The sequence below is a fragment of the Apostichopus japonicus genome, chromosome 16, assembly GCF_037975245.1.
Source record: "Apostichopus japonicus isolate 1M-3 chromosome 16, ASM3797524v1, whole genome shotgun sequence".
NCBI lineage: Eukaryota > Metazoa > Echinodermata > Holothuroidea > Aspidochirotida > Stichopodidae > Apostichopus > Apostichopus japonicus.
The window spans coordinates 45771942-45790083 of record NC_092576.1 but is presented as its reverse complement, the minus strand read 5'-3'; the positions used below and the strand labels follow the sequence as shown (position 1 = coordinate 45790083).

Below are 18142 nucleotides of genomic sequence, written 5' to 3'. Positions count from 1 at the left end.
CATTGCAACGCATTTTCTGCTATGAAATGTTAACGTTCTATTAGCACACCAATTGTACACAACATTTTACGAATAGTGATGCGCCCTCAATGATGTTGGTGTATTACAGCTCATTGCAATCACTCCCAATATTCCCATGTTTTGTTACACAATTGGATATAAGCAGTACGCTTTAAAAGTGAGAGACCAATGAACAAACGTGGCTTTTCTCAATCTATCACGTAGGATAGTACATATACGAGGAGGTATGGTCGTGTCATCAGAAGCGATGAAGCTGTCTATATGGCCCCGATGTGTTACAGTTATCCGTAATGATACACGAACTAAAACGAAACCACATTTTGTCCAGCAGCATTCCAAAACGTGATATTTCTTTAATTTTCATTTAATTTTCGTTTTCTTCATTGAAATGTACTTATACGTCTGTGAGAAATATTGGAGTTATGTATTTCCTGCCATTCTCTTGTAAGAAACGTTATTAGAAATTCTAAAAACCTAAAATTCTTTACAAAAATCATAAATATATCATATAATAAACGCAATAGAAGACTTAGGAACCCCCTCCCCCCCCCCCCAGCCCCTTCTGTAGAAGAAGCAAACAAACTAGTTATATAACAAAACAACTAGACCAAGAACATATGACATTCAGCAATCAATGATAGAGTAATACCAATGCATACAATAGGAAATATAGCAAAGAAAAATAATATATATATAAATAACTTAAAATAAGGATCATAGATCTTCAAGTTCAATTTATAAAAAAATACTCAGAATATGTTAGTAATTTATGGCGACACTCGGTCTGTTTATTATATCATCTATTCTTTAACCCTGGGAAAGTATCTGGTTTAGAAGCATTTACTTCTTAGAAGTAATTTTTGTTTTAGTTTCAGTCAATTCACCTTTCATTCTCGATTTTTTGTTCGGAGCTCTACTGCCAAATAAATCTCTGTTTGCGACAGGTTTCTATTGTTGATTCTATTCGAGGTAGTGCAAACACTTGAAACTAACCTTTCAGTTATGGATGTCCTTAATAACCATTTCCATATTCAGATTATTACTTACCTGATCTGTATTTGTCAAGATCATCTTGTCATCTTGATTACCTGGTAATTACAAATATGTTACTGTTGCAAATTTGTAATTGATGTCTAAGCCAGAGCAATCCTTAGTGTGGAAGAAGGTCGCGATCGGGTGCAGGATAACAACCAGAATGAGTCCCATTACCGTAATGGGACACTGCTTTAGTTGGTAATACGAACATAATTTGAGCATTATAACTAACCCCTCCCGCCAAATACCTTTCAGATCATATACACACCACTGCCGTTATAGCAATTAGTTACTGACCATCTACATTAAAGGTCCATTATAGCTCATACAACACGAATAACAAAATAAGGAAAGGAAAGTAAACTCAAGCAACCTATCGGAATTTTCCATGTAATAATCAACAATAGCCTTATATTTACAGCATGATGAGTTTAGAGTGAAACTTATTAAAATTCATAACAGTATTTACAATTGATTGATAAAAGATGCATAATAGGATTTGTTCTTTAGGCTTGAAGTTGTTAATTACTTGGCTTTTGCTTAACATTATCAGCCTTAGCATCTGCATTACACACCAATGTAGATTGCAATTATGTGCATTTACTGTCTGTAAAGTTAAATAACACATTAATGCAAACATTACCACTACTAGTTGGTCATAAAAAAAGTTTGTCAAGTCCATTCAGTTTTTAAATAAAGTAAGCTTCGAACATTCTTTACGACAGCGGTGTTTCTTGCCATCACACTTATTCTGGACAAGCATCAAGTAATCTGATTGTCTTGAGAATGGTTTATTATTTCAAGCGTTGTTAGTGTGAAGTACATTGCAGATTATATGGTAGAACATTGTAGTAAATTTAATTTATTAAGCTCAAAACAAAACGTTGGATTAACGCTTATTATACCTCCTGTGTACTCCGTCAACCATGTATTAAAACAGCGGTAATTTTTTTCCACTATATGTATGTTAAGATGCAACATTGTTTTCATAATTTCAAGCGTTGTTGACGTATAGTAATATATATTATATAGAAGTACGATGTTGTTTATTGAATTTCATTAAATTTATTTACAAACGTCCATCTTGATGGTTTATATAGCAATTTTGCAATCCTTATCTCCTAACACGACTTCGAGATTCAAGTCAAAGATCATACTTGAGTGCAATTTCAGTATCAACGAAAGCTAATGCCTTGTGTAACGGGTCCCATAGTTTTTTCCTTGGTATATGAAGAGCGGCTCCAAGTAAAATCAGAGAAAATCAATGAGTGTAAACAAGTAGTGCCGTGCAGTTCATTTCTAGGTTACACCCTCAGACCCGGTTGGCACCACAATGTTGGATTTGAAACAGATCCAATTTTGTAATGCTAGCTGTTGTAGTAAGCTATGTCCCTGGTTATTGTCCAAATACATCACTCGCGACGAACCGTTCACAATCAATTGGTGTGATTCTATGGAGTGAAAGTTCAACAAAATATGGTAACAAAAATTGTGGTGTGAATTTTACATATACACTCGAATAACATATTCAATATCGATAAACACAATACTTTAAATTATTACAACAGCGGTGTTTCTTGCGCATTAATATAACTTATGGTATAATCTTTTACTATTTTAGCTTAACCTTACAGCAATATGTTCATTCATTTCATATGGGAGTGTTAGCTCAGTGGTGAACGCCGGTGCCTTTCCATCAGAAGGTCCCGAGTTCGAGTCACTCCAAGATTAATGTATGTCGTCCAGTTACAGAGTTGTTGACAACTGACAATTCACAATCATTGACGTTACATATGAATCTAAGAGACTGGCTTCGGTGAGCTTGCGGCTTTGATAAGGCAACGATGCCTTCTTCGCGAGATCCTGCTTGCAGGAGGATCTAAAATACATATGCATTTCTCATGTTATTTCATTTCTCGTATTTATGCCGAGTGATATATATTCTTGCTTCCTTACCGTATCATCATATTCTATGTCACACATATGTACCACACGCTAATAGATAACCACAGCAATTTTCATTATGTATATAATATGTGTGATGACGATGTACACTTGAGTCTTGTCTATAATTGGACAAACCCGACATCCAATTCAATGCCACTCAAGTGAAAGAATCGACAATCAACACTTAAATAATTTAACAACATTACCTGGTTCTTCATTTCTCCAAACATAAGAATCTGGTGAAGCAAATACGTAATGATTTTAAAAAATGGTAGCAAATAGTAATTTAGTACACGAGCGCCAATTTTAAGGACAAATATATGTCAATAAAAGCGGTATTAAATTCAAGCTCACTGGAAAAGCGCGCTGTTCTACTGAGATATGGAAACGGAAGTGACGTCATACAGCATGGTGATGGATGGCAAAATAATTCGGTAACATTCATCAAAACTTTAAATTTAAATTCATTCCGATCAAATATCTACCCAAAAAACATCTGTTCAATCATTTAAAAATTTCAATCCTTACCTCTTTGTTATATTCTTCCTCTGTCAGATCATTGTAACCAATTTTATGCTGAAACGAAAACAATTTATTTGATAAAAAAAATAATTAATTTTGCTTAAGGTATCATTCTTGCAAAAAACAGTAATTATCAAACGCTGACAACAGTACATTCTAACAATTCAAGCATCCCTAACAAATCTAACTTGAGCACAACGATTATATGAACAAGTTATACATTTTCCTTATTTATACTGAATATTATGATTGCAACGCCAATCATTATCGCAGTTATTTATATCACTTTTTCAAAAACACTATGTTCTATATTTAATGAATATTTGGCTTCGATATGAGGCAGTAAGTTTAGTGAATTTTAAACCTGGTGTTATTCGTTCTTTTCTTTAGAACAACAAACTAACTATTGTTATGCATTACGTTGCTTATGTTGAGTAACCCATCATAATATATTAAGTCCGTTGCTTTCAAAGACACATAACTTCCAATAGCGATGCACTAAAGTGATCAATTAAAATGATAGTAACCAGACCGGAAGGTAATTATCAAACACGTTGTAAGTAGTTTATACTTGTCAGTAAGCAGAATTGCAGTAATTATTTAATTATTCCGAACCTGCCAATGACCAGACTGAATATTGAGCTGATACCAGACAACTGATGGATACCAAAGAACTAAAAGACAAAAAAAAACGAAATTTATTTTTACATGCATTATTGATTTATTTAATTATGTACTATATTTTTATGAATGCAAAAGCAATATTTATTATTACTAATTACATATCAGACACCAATTAGGTGTTAATTATTACCTTCAATATTTTTTTCCTGTAATTTCGACAGCACACTCGTTTTATTCAAGTGCAATGGTAGTAGACAATAAGAAAATCTGTGTGAAAACAAAATGTTATATAGTTTAAGTTTTGTTTTACAAATAAAATTGCAAACACTACATATATAAAACTGTTAAAACATTCTTCTTCAAAAAAATAAAGCAACATTTTTCCTTGCGTGTAATTTGATATTTTTATTATTTATTATTTGATTCTGTGTAGAATACAAGTTTCTAATGCTCTCTTTTATCATGCTTTGTTAAGTGTTTCTATCTACAATGTGGTTGTTAGAAATATCATGATAATAATATGATAATAATAATGTACCGAAAGCGTCTAATCAGAACACACAAGAAGTTACAGCAGACAAACCAAGATACACATAATTCAAAGTTGGATACACAGTTTAATTCACCTCGTCAGCCACACTTACGAGATGCTCGACAATCGCTCGCACTTTAAAATATACAAGAAAACATCTGTGAGGATTTGTTCGGTTATTCTCGCTCCATTCTGCTCAATCCAGAGCTCCTTAAACGTATTCTGAGTCGACAGTCGCAGGCCAGATTTTAATATGATTTCTGCTCTTACAGTATCAACAGAAGAGAATGCCTCGTGTAAGATGAGACTAGGAATGATGAGCTATGGAATAAGACGTAAAAATAAAACATATTGATTTCACAATGTAATATGCCTATATTAAAAATGGCGGACAATAGAACCGTATAATTATAAACCATTCATAAAGAACACTAAGACGCACATCATTAAATTTTGCCAGAAATGTTAATGTAGATGATTCACACGGAGAGTACCCGACACGAAGGGAGTTTTGAATAAATTATTTACAAATCACTTACTTTCTTCGAGAAAGCGATAGCTAGGAGTTGAACAACGGATCTCTGCAGCAGTCTAGAATCCACATTGGAGATATGAATTGTCTTGGAACAGAGCTCCTTCACAGTGTTGATGACGTCATTTACCGCCCCTTTCTGCTCCAGAATACACAAAGTTGCAAATTTGTCACTACCTTCAGCTCCCTGTACATAGCGTATGATATGTATCGCAGCTGTGGGGCTTAACCCACACGCAAACCGGTACATGTACTGGAACTTGGACAAGTCGAAATCTTCCAAAATCTCAGAAGCTCTTTCTTCTGGCTTTTGTCCGGGTGAGTTACTAGAAATAATAGATGCTACATAATGGGCTGCATACCACTCACAGAAAAGACTGTGATAAAATCTCACTTTCTTGACAATTCTAATGTGGTCCATGGCCAGAGTGCCTGGTTCGTCATTGACTTCAGTGTGTTCTGCTTCTCTCAAAATACCAATTTGTAAGTATCGCTCCACAAAGGCCTTTCCCAGAGTTTCCTCTAATAGGTTTCTTGTCCATTCTACATTCTTGGCGGTTTTAGATAGGGCTTCAAAAGCCAACTTGTTCAGTTTTGTATGATTTTCTTCAAAACTGTGAAGAGGTTTAACATTTTCATCGTAAACTTTCCTTGTTAAATGACTGTGAAAGCAAGTAACCATATAACGGAAGAATACGGTAACCGAGGAACAGTCCTTCAGGTTGTCATTCTCCAGGCTAAGATGAGCGTACAATACAAAGAAGAGCGGAACCTGACACAGATCACCAAGCACCGGGTTATCTTGGAGCCATTCTTTAATCTTATCAGCAGCGTTCTCGTCATCCTTTGTCACAGCTTTCTTTAAATATTCGTCTTGCGCGTAACTGTCGAATCCCGTCAATCGAATGCGCTTAGTTTGAGGCGCAAAATGCCTGGGGAGGTATGCTGAACGGGTAGTAAGGATAACATCGAAGTTTGGGAACATTTGCTTCTGTAGAATGGCCAAAATATCTGTTTGCGTTAACGACTCATAATCCGGGTATTCGTCAAACGCATCTAAGATCAAAAGCACAGAGGGTTCTTTAGCAAGAATATCCTTAATGGTCTCAATCTTCAGCTGAGACTCTCTTGGTAGTAAGAACCTCCTAATGGCGTCATATATAGATGATACACCTTGCAGCTGTCTTAGCTTAACTACGATAAGTATGTTCGATGTGGCGGGTCCGGCTAGACCCACGCACCATTCATATGCTAATTGCATCACCAATGTAGTCTTACCATACCCTGGCTCAGCTTCAATAATGCGACGTCTCGACTTTACTCGTTGATCTATAAAGATATTTTGGTGAGGCCCTAAAGACACCCACCTTTTGTCTCTCTGTGTCTTGTCATCATTTATTAAACATTCGGTACCAACTTCAACAAACAGTTCATTAATAGCATATTTTCTGTCCATTAGATATGGTATTGGCTGGACCGTTCTGTAAAATTCTCCATAGGTTTGTTTCAATTGCTTAATAAATATCGATTTATGTTCTGCAAAGACAAGAATATCAGAGAAAATTGAATAGTGATCTCACATACAAAACTTTTGTATGTTAATTTGTTCTTCTCCTTGTTGGAGGGGGGGGGGTAAGAGGTTGTAGAGGGGGTAGGCGAAATTGACTACATTTTACATTCCACATGTTAACAATCGGTAACCGGAATTATAAAGGATAACAGTTGGAAGTGTGGTCAAAAACTATTGTTATCATTGTATGATTATGTAGTTTGTAAATCAGGCTAGTGTATGATGGCTCAGAAGTCAAGGGCCATCTGTAAATCGAGAAACATGTACCCAGTTGTTCATATTAAGAATGTGCATTTAAAGTGTGTGTGGGTTGCTGGATGTCTGAAAATAGCAATTATTGCACAGTTTGTATAAAAGCTGGTCAATACGAAAGAAATCAGTGTTTGGGGTGGACAATTTTTGTAACCTGTTTACAATTATAGACAAATTAGTGAAACTGATCATGAAATATTAGTAAAATGAAAAACAATTCAAAATTACAGTAATCCGTGAGGGAATCAAACTCATTTAAGTAAGACTCGGACCATACAGGAAAAAAAACATGGAATGTGGATGAATCGCATGCTTTGGAGAATTCGATCGTTATTCCAATAGTATTTGCTTGTATGATCAATATTCAAGAATTTAAATAGTTACCTGGTTCCTGGGGAATCATTGGCACTTTCTAAAAATCAATGAACGAAGGAACATGTGTCAGCTTAAAGAATAGTACGAAAATTTACACATTGCTATATACCTATACAGATATTTATGTGATGACATCCAATTAAGAGTTAAAATACATACTAAGTGAAATAACCAAAATGTAACATCTGAGTCATTGAATAATTGTAAATTCGCTCTGGTATTGAATGTGATAAGGGAAATACTTCAATATGGGAATATAGACTTTGTAATGGAGTTCATTCCATATACCATCATGTTGTTGAATCACGTCCCCAGCCAACCCTCCCCTCCCCCTAAAATATCGAATCAAATTGACGCAGTTATGCAATCGTTACGATGTTATATTACATAAGTTGTCTTTATCAAGTGAGAATATTCTTGATTAATATGTCATTACCTCGTAGATGTCACTGTGATGAGTTGTCTTCGACCAACACCCTATGAGATAATCATATAGAACGTGTGTGTTTAAGGAGCTTTAATCTTAAGTGCGGTACTTTAAACTTAATAGGCAAGAAAGTAATTAAAAGCTAATTAGGAACTTCTTGCTTATTCGAGAAAGATATTGTAGACGCTTCTGAAAAGTAATCGTTTATATCTCGTATACTTATAGATATTGAAGACAGTTCACTGACCAAAGTCACTTTTTGTTATATATGACAATACATATAGAAGGAGTATTGATCGAACTTACTCTTGAAAAAGATTGTCAGACCTAATATGATCATAACAATGATGACGAATGCAATTACAGCAATGATTATAGGTTGAGGGTTTGTCTGTTCTGTCCTCGGAAACAACGTTGTGTGCTGCCCTCTACCTGTTGGGATGGCTGATGGAAAATGATATTCATCATGATTATATTATAAGGATTTTACCAATAATTTCTTTCTTGTTATCAAGAAAAAAGATTTGAAGTACTCGCATGACTATTAGCCCCATGCAGTTTTCATGTCATTGAAACATTTGTGTGGAAAAAACTTAACATCTTCGGAACGGTTCTTAGTTTAAACATTCCGATTCAATAAACCATAGATGGCTCTATATCGATCGAAGGATAATATATTACATCCTTTTATAATTGAATGCTACGTCATATGCATCAATACCTTAATTGCAAAGGCTGAGTCTACTTACTATGAGGCAGCAGCAAGTCAATTTTGGAAGATAATGGAAACAGTCCAGCGTTCTCTCCAACCACACGACATTCTAAGGTTAGTCTCTCATCAGTCGCTTTCTTTATGATATACTTGGTAGTGTGGACTACTGTTGACGTTCCACTTTCGGTCGTGATTGTAGATTGCTGATTGCTTAAAGTCATAATCTCAAGGGACTTTGTATGGAACGGCCTCCATTCAAGTTCAATGGCTGGTCGTATACCTGACACAGAACAGGTAAGGCTTCCCTCGTGTAACTGTGCATCCAGAGTACAGTATTTGGTATGGTCGCAACCATCGATGACAAGATAGCTGGGAACGGGGTCAACTATTGTACGAGGAATATGAAGTTGCAACTTATATTAGTAACATGAAATAGGCAGCGAATTTAAGAAATAGATGTACATCGGTTATGAAATTCAAGAACATCGATTTTGTTCTTCATATAAACTAAACTTTCTCAATCTTATTTCATATATGCTCAGAAAATATAATATATTTTCAAGGGTTCCTTTTTGAATGTATCTAGATATAACTGTTAAAGAGAAGATATTTGTATCACATACTTACCATATACTGAAACGTTGAATATCTTTACTTCATCTGTATTGTGGTTCCCAAATACACAGCTGTACAACCCCTCATGATGAATGTCAATATTATATAGCAAGAGAGAATCGTCTTGCCCGAACGAATAATCATTGTCATAAATCTTTGTAAAGTTTCTTGTAGCATAAGAAACTATTAAAGTTTTAATTGAGCCATCATTAAGTTTCTTTTCCCAAACTACAATACTTGCTCCACTACAATATAGTTTCATGTCTGTGGATTTCTTCAATGTTAAATTGATAGGTTCGGTTGATACAGGTTTGCCTCTGTTACGCATAATGATTAAAGATTGACTTTTCGTCAACAAGTTCAGTTGATCATTTGCATCGCAGACCAACATCGTTACGTAGGATAAATTATGGCCACCATATGAAATACCAACAGCTGTTGAAGTTGTAACACTGTCACTATCATTTGAAGATACTGATTCGAGTTCTATGTCTTCCTCGGAAGTCCTTAATTTCCATGTCAGGACTACTGGCGGTCTGCTCCGTTCTACCTTGCATATTAGTTCTATGTTGCTTACGATGCCCGGGTTGTAACATACATCTTCAATGCAACCACACCGGTTGATAACTGGACATATTTCTTGTGGAGTGACTGTGGATTTCAGATGAAGCATGTTAAATAAGTATAAGCACTATACATGATAATATCTCCATATTCTGAAGCTCGTATGTATATTTTGAAATGAATAATTCATATGAACAACTTCAATTTGTGTTTTAAAATGTCAAAACCTTAAAAGCAAAATGGTTTCATATCAACATTGAAACTTTGGTGAGGAAAAACCGACATGGACTTACTTTTGGTCTGTATGTTTATTTGATAAATGTTTGGAACTTGTTCTCCAGCTTTAAATTGTAAAACTGAAAACGTCGTTTCATGTTTTATTGCAACTCGATTGATGACCAACGATCCGTCCTCCTGAATATCGAATTCTCCGGACTCAAACCCTTCTCCAGATTTCTTTGTATTTTCATAACTAACGACAGGCAGATCACTGATATAGTCTGATGAATTATACCAATGAATACTTGTAAATCCATCAGTAAATTGACACGATACTACGCCTCGTGTTCCGACTTCAAGGGACTGAGGAGATTTACATCTGCCACCTTTAGCAACACCTGCGAAGGAAAATAAACCAAATATCACTTCATTGTACCTGATACAGTACAATGACATGTTTTTAAATACATAAATTACGTTTCTGTATTCCCCGTGTGAAGAAGACTTGTAAGAAGCATTGTATGGTTTGAGAGATTTTATGCTGTGTATACTCAAATGTAAGTGGTCCTCCTTCCTCTTGTGCCAATCCCCATTCCTCCTTCTAGTTACAAGCAATGCAAAAGTTCTAGAGAATTTAACTGCAAACAAATACTAACTTCTATATTGTGTAAGTACGGACGTTTCAAACTTACCCACAGAAAGGCTTGAAAAAACTAGGAAAAGGAAGATTATCTTTGCATCGAACATCGTCACAGCTCAAAGGAAATTAATTGGTTAAGTAATCTGTGAAGTGAAATATTAAAATATGTTGGAAACGAATGTGATTCAGTCATTAACATAAACTACCCTTTAAATAATCCTGTGTTAATGGTAAATCTTGTGAAGTGCTATTGAGTTATTGTTAATCTTTGAACGTGATTCCCATGACATGCAGTAAGATGCTTTATCTTTGCAAGCAGTTACAGCCATACCTTATGTCAACTTTCGTTTTAGTCGTGTACAATATACAGGGCAAAGTGCACACATTGTAATATATCTATAAGTAAGATCTTTACTAGCTCTATGCAGTGAGTATTGCCAGAACCTGTTTTATCTATTTCAGTTACTTGCGATAAAGTAAACAGCAAGTCTATGTTGAATTGTAAAACTTTAATTCCAACTTGTAAGTGCACAATGAACCGGTTAGTTATTTGGTTGCTTGACGATGAAAACAATAACTTAATGTAGGTAGTTGATAACAAATACTAAATATGTCGAATGTCAGTGAAAAGGTTATATCTGTTGAATTGGATTGTACTTATGCTTGTCTGTTTAGGGTTAGTACGCATTGCCATCCTTACGTTGTTGTTATTTTATCAACGCGGAGAGTCACCATTAGGATGTAGGACTACGCAAATGTTAATCGGCAATCGAATCGATTCAAGTCCTACAATTTTAATCCGTTCGTTATAGATGTATTGGGATTGACATTGATACAAAGAAAAAGGTTAAAAAACATATATACAACGGGCCATAGATTTGTAGCTCCTGTGGCCAACAATTGATCATTTGCATATGATGACGTCATCATATTTGTAGCGGTATCTTAAGTCACACAAGGGTCGTGTTGAATCTGCGAGTACCGGGAAGGCTCCATATATAATAGATTTAAATGTGAAGGTCTACGGACACCTCTTAACAACATAGTCCTAAGCCACACTAATTTGCACTAGACATCACGAACATAGCTATAGCTCCAATCAAAATTCTAGTTTACATTTTGTTCTTATGCTAGTATTACTTTGTTTATGAATAAGCATTAGCTTATTATGAACAACTATGATGTAAAGGGAGTCGCTGTCTTCTTCCTGTTATGTTTTTCCTTTTTCACAACACTGAATACAAGTCTGTGACCTAAAGTGATTTTCATAACATTCTTTCAAAAGAGGAACATCACATTATTGAAACGATGTATGAGGGAACTCAAATATGAAATTTTGATAAATGCAACACTCGACGTTGTAGTTTCTACATATTTAATGAGTTGTCCAGATTTATCAGTTTCAAATGTGTATATTTCGTGATTAAATATAGCTTATCGACAAATTTGAACAGATTAGAATGAGATTATCACACACACAACAACATTGTAATGATTACAGTGCAAATTGTATAGGTTTCCGTAGTACTTTGGTATTAGTCGATGGTTTTTTAATACATGCATTACTTATGCTTCTATTTAGTACGCTCAGTGTTTGAAGTTTTCCTTTTTTTTGCGGCAACTGTGATTAGTTTCGTCCGACTCCGTGTAATAGAGTCAAGCATATTTCATTCCGTGTGCAACCTACCGTACTCTATGCTACCTTAAACGCTGTAAAGTACAGTTCATTCTGTGTGGTATGTATCATAAATAACTGTTGCTTATAACTGTAGTAGGTGCTTCTAAGAAGGCTGAACAGAAGTGTCCATCCCTTCCGGTACCATACCATGTACGATGCTGATAATCATGTAAAGTATCTTTAAGGTAAAGAAGTGTGTATTACCTATTATGTTCTAAAGTAAGCACAGTTACAAATCGTGCTGCACAATTTGCACAGATTTCCATCGTGCTTTTAAGGAAGCAATTCTCTCTTAAGGTGCTCCTTTTTACATAAACTGACCTCACAAACTATACAGATTGCAAAAGTAGCACTTATATAAACATCGCCATTATGTGTTAGTAGGCTACGTTTATGATTTCATTTATTTCCATATAACAGTCTTTATATTGTCTAGTATCGCCTATGTTACCAAACAATACCTCAGTATGCCTTTCTTTGGATAGCCCTTTGTATGTATTTCCAGCAATTGTGATTTGTAACTAACCTAATGAACGGTATGGTTTTACGGATACGTATTTTCACCCATTCGTAACTCATTGATCACTAGAAACAATGCCAATTACCATATCAGAGTTAAGTAATGCTCACTTCCAAATTCCAGAATGCATATATTGAATATGGAAATGTGACACAAAGGTTTCGCGATGGACATTTAGAGTTCTTTGAAAATAAACCTGTTAAACTTGTAACAAATGCCTTAACTGCATCGCTCATTTTGGCTTTGTTTTAATTTCCATTTATATCGTTGTTTATGAAGTATCGAAATGAAATATGAAAGTGATATTTATAACCTTGTACCTCAATGAAAGTGTAACTATGTAAATAACCATTGTGATTCTCAAAGGAAAGATATACTTTACAATTGCTATCTTCGTTAAGTTATGCTGTAATACTGAACAATTGTTCAACTGCTATATGCAGCATTTTCACTGTTGTTACCTGTTTAGCAATTTCATTCAAACTGTTTCTCGAATTGTCGTTCAGAAACATAACACACAGAACAGTCGAAAAACAAGCATGATATGAAGAACACAGAATTACTACATGCTAATGCTCAAAATCACTACTCATGGGGGCATTGCATGTAGTCTAAAGCAAATGATGCTTGTTACCCGATACCGTGTTGACTAATAATATTATGAACATCTATAAGCCGAAATGATATCATGATGAAAGAATCAATACAAATACTCAATATTTTCTATATGAACTATTTATAATGTATTTTGATGGCCAATATGGAAAATTATGTTCTGATGAATCCTGAAAAAATTCAATTTCAGAGAATAGCAAGCTATATTAAGAACTTGGTACATTCGCTTAGTAACGGCATGTTATAGTTAACGAAACATACTCAAGTTAGTGTACTAGTAAATCCTAGGCTAGTGAGACTACGTCAACATTTCAACTACATGCCACACCTTAACGCTCCTATGTTTTACCTGTTGGATATCTGGGTAACTTTACTATATGGGTAACTTTACTCACTTTACTATTTTAAATAAATGAATGTTCAATAACTTACATTTATGTAGGATGTTCGTGATTCATTTGAGCCCGATTTCTCTCGAACGTTGAATCGTTCAATACGACTTTCGTGAACGGCAAACAATATTGAAGATTACACGTAACTTGTATACCATTTACATATAGTAATACTTTATACTGTGCTGTCGTTGATTCAGAGCTACAACCAAAAAGATCAAAGTCCATATTCTGTCTGCATATAACGGTTATGAATTTAGTTTTCTGTTTACCTAAATTTACCTATTTATAGAAACATGTTTTCATCATAACGTGAACCTTTGTTAGTCACCTTCACACAATATACATAAAGCATTATTTAAACACGTGAAATGATTTACAATAACTGGATTAGCTGAAGATATCCTATTGCATTAACTATGTCTTTTGATCGTTTTATATCATGCTATCGTTATGCATATTTTTTTACAATAAACATAAATATAGAAACTGAATTTGTATACGTATTTCTCTCAAATTTCAATACAAACAAGAATTATGTGTGGATACATCAATGGTTATTGTCTAAATCTTTCCTGTTCCTTATAAAGAATTTTGTGGTATCTGTAGCAGAACGGGATTTTATTCAGCATTGCATTTTATTACCGTATAAACTGTCTAAGGGTACAATAAATCTCAAATTGCATACTTTCACGTATATATGTAAAGTGATTGGGCACGTCACATACACCCAAACAAGATCATGTAAGGATATATATATATATAATATATATATATATATATATATATATATATATATATATATATATATATATATATATATATATATATATATATATATATATATATAAACACTGTAGACATTTGGCAGTAGATGAGTATGTTGTTTGTCATCTCTCTTTTAGATTGAATTATATAAGGGCGAAATGCAACTCATGTTAACTGTTCTCTCAGCGATTTCTGCTGGATAAACTTTGAATAACTTTGAACAGCTTGTCAGTCTGTTAGTCTATAATTAATGGTTTTATCAGTACGCGGTCATTACCGGCCTCCGTATATTATTCCTTCGTATTGATTTAACTCAAATCCTTGTTTAGCATTTTGCAATATTGTGTGTATGAGAGAAAACTCTGTTAGCGGCTATTTTCTTTAAACAAATTGATCATAATCTAACAGAAATTAACATGTTTTCCTCATGTTTTCAGATGTTACTAATTTGCTGCTTTGTGTGTTTAAGCCTGGGTAGTTCTTTACGTTTCGTTAACATGTACGATGAAGTGAGCTTTAAAGGTTGTTGTAAACGTGGACAGAACACAAGTTGGACATTTGGAAATATTTTCATATCTTTCAATCGAATTGTCATCGTTAACAGTAATTTAAAAGATTCAATTTCACTGGACCATCAAAGTACTCTTCAAATCAATCCGGTGACATTAGTTCACGAAGGATTTTACAAATGCATTTGTAACAACTTAACGATCACAAATTATACACTGGTTGTTGAAGGTAAGTATATCTTGGTAAATCTTTTCATATTTTCCTTATTACTCAAAATTGCCGATGTAGATGTAGAACTGTAGCGTGCACGAGATTTCAGAGTCAAGGAAAATTAAATGATTTTTCCCAGCTGAGTATGGTAGGGGATGATGTTATAATTAAGGGTCTTCTTGGGGGCACTGAAGCTGCTATGTAGTGTAGCGTGAGGTTCTCCTCTAGGAAAAAATGAAACTTTAGATGTCAAATGATGTATTCTGAGCCATATGGAGACCATAAATTAGGGCTATGTAAGTAATCTTAAATCTTCCCGACTTACATAGACAGTGACCAGAATATTTATGGGAGGGCGAGATGTGCGTAAAAATTAAAATTAAAAACATTAAAAAAATAAAAACTGCAAACATCAAACTGTACTTCTGAGGCATATTAATAGCGGACGCATTTATAAAGAAGGTCTAAAAGGAAGGTTGTGCTAATAAATTATAATGACAGCAGGATCAGGGACGTATAAAAAGTAGAAGGTGCCCATGTGGTGTAATTGAAGCTGTGTCCTATACAGGGAGGGGGGAGGGTGATAGTTGGGGCTTTCTTCAAAAGGTAGACGCCAAATGCCTCGTTCTGGGCCATATTAAGGCTATAAACGAGACCTATGTAAGTAAGTATACATGCAATTTCTTGAGAATAAGTACTTTTCTGTAAGATTGGAAAATAGGCGGAAGGGGTGGGGGGCGTACACACCCGCATTAGTGGTCTAATGATTCTCCGGTTGTTTAAAACTAATTAAATATTTTCAAAAAGTACAGTTTGTTCCAGTTTAATTAATCATTTTTATATTTTAGGTTACCATAGACAGTAGTTTGTGATTCGTTTCCGGACCTAATATGATAATTTATTAATTGATGTTCAGCTAATAATGTAGTTTGATATATAAAACAATATCATAACAGAAACTACCAAATTATAAAGAAATCTAAGACCATTTAAGTTTATCTGCACATTTCGGAACAAACCCAGCCTTATAGCAATCAAAATATTACAATCTAGTTTAACGGTCCTATGCTGGAGTATAAGCAAAGTATAGTGGTTAAAAAGCAGTATTCTGATTAGTTAATACACTTTTACAGTATTCACATGGCAGGCAACTTATTTTCAAATAAGATAAATATAATTACGGGCACTATTCCAAAAGTAATCCAAAAATTTCGAAGGATGAAATATTCCAAAAGTATATATATATATGAATATATATATTTTGATGTCGCAGTAGACTGTTAGATCATTGTCTACCTGTCGCATATGACGAGATAAGGGGGTTTCCTAATATTTACATCGGATTTTTTTTTGTGTATGTATTCATTACTATTTTATTATTGCATTTTCTTCGAAGTAAGAAACATATTTAAGTAAGTTGTTATAATAGTGTGATCGGAATATATCGGTAAACGAAGTCTATTTAGTAAGTTGTATCGTGTTTGTATTTAATCGACACTTCCTTAATTAATGAAGCTAAGTAATAGAACGAAAACAAGCAATAAAGTTCCTAATATTGAAATAAATCATATGAACAAACACCGACCACGTAAAAAGTATGTTAGAGAATATGATATCACGTTTTCATTAATGATATTTATGAATGAATTTTGGACTTTAACAATATCGGATTTATTAGTGAACAGTTTATTTCCATACAGAAGAGAATAACTTCTCAATTATTAAGAAGAGTCTTTTACGATGCAAAATAAACACAAAGAAATAAAAGAGACGCCCTCTCTCCTCCCCCTCCGCTCCCCTCCCCCCAAATATATATGTATCAGTCAAAGTTGAAATAGCAAACTGCTAAATTCTTTACACTTTAGTTTAGAAGTCACACACAGTATCCTGGAATGGCGTAAATTATGTGGATTAACATACATTATTGGAAACTCTCTTCCGTCACGATTTAAAGTAACCGCATTGATTGTGCGAGCATTAGCAATGCAATGCTGAATGCTATGGACATTTCGAGTGCGCCGGAGCACGAAATAAGATGCCAGTAAAGTGTGTTATTATGAGAGGGAAATTGTCCCTATTGACAGGACTTACTGATTCCTCAAACATTTTTATAATAATAAGACAAACAGCTTGAACTTCCGACATAGTTATCATGCCATTGACAAATAACTGTTGTCGAGATGTATTAAAAGTATGTTTAGTCGCAGTTGGACTATATACTGTTTTACGTCTGTTAATTACTGTAGGCTTATATGTTTACTCTACTTTACAAATTGAACTCAAGCTAGGGTTCCTGTGTTTTATGGTTTTGGTTTATAACCGCACAGTACCTGTCTAGTAAACAGTTTGAAATGTAACGCCACAGACACGTGACTAGATTGTTACAGCGGGAACGAAGGTAGCTGATATTCTACTCCAGATACCAAGAGTATGTTATAGATTCAAAGTAAGGTTGTAATAAACATTTTGTTTACGTTACAGGTCATACCAGTATTAGATAGGGAACATGGATGAAAAGGAAATTAACATTACATGTTGAATATGTTTAAAATATTAGGGTTAAGTGTTACTTTTAATCTAGAGGAACACACGATGCGAGTTATTAGTGGTTAATGAGATAAACAATTGTTCCCCAAATCATGAAAAGGTTTATACTTTCTATTCAAAGTAAACTTAAATAAATATTACTCATGTACGTCTGGTATTTTATCATTTGAACTAATATGAAGAGAAAATATTCTGTGGCACCCCATTTGATATCGGACATCTTTAACGGGATACACTCCTCCTATAATTAACCCTCTGGACGATCCTCCTTTATGTAATAAATACTTTCTCATCCTGAAAAGAAAAATAGAAAAT

General features: G+C 34.3%; 2 protein-coding genes across 3 annotated transcripts in view; both read right to left on the bottom strand.

Moving 5' to 3' along the window:
• Positions 1 to 1420: 1420 nt before the first annotated feature.
• On the bottom strand, positions 1421 to 14123 carry LOC139982080 (uncharacterized). The gene is made up of 15 exons (XM_071994613.1): positions 13833 to 14123; positions 10640 to 10730; positions 10022 to 10345; positions 9177 to 9815; positions 8587 to 8934; positions 8144 to 8281; positions 7847 to 7887; positions 7420 to 7447; positions 5221 to 6749; positions 4794 to 5002; positions 4340 to 4416; positions 4141 to 4199; positions 3532 to 3579; positions 3210 to 3239; positions 1421 to 2507 (listed from the first exon to the last, which is right to left on the bottom strand). Exons 2-15 carry the CDS (start codon positions 10692 to 10694, stop codon positions 2493 to 2495), a joined length of 3540 nt encoding a protein of 1179 aa, XP_071850714.1. The 5' UTR covers positions 10695 to 10730; positions 13833 to 14123; the 3' UTR covers positions 1421 to 2492.
• Positions 14124 to 15117: 994 nt separating this feature from the next.
• Positions 15118 to 18142, bottom strand: part of LOC139982203 (uncharacterized) — a 36457-nt gene continuing 33432 nt past the window's right edge. For both annotated transcript variants that reach the window (XM_071994797.1, XM_071994796.1), the window contains one exon: positions 15118 to 18121. In XM_071994797.1, the coding sequence (XP_071850898.1) occupies positions 18098 to 18121 (24 nt within the window). In that variant the 3' untranslated portion in view covers positions 15118 to 18097. The remainder of the gene's footprint in view (positions 18122 to 18142) is intronic.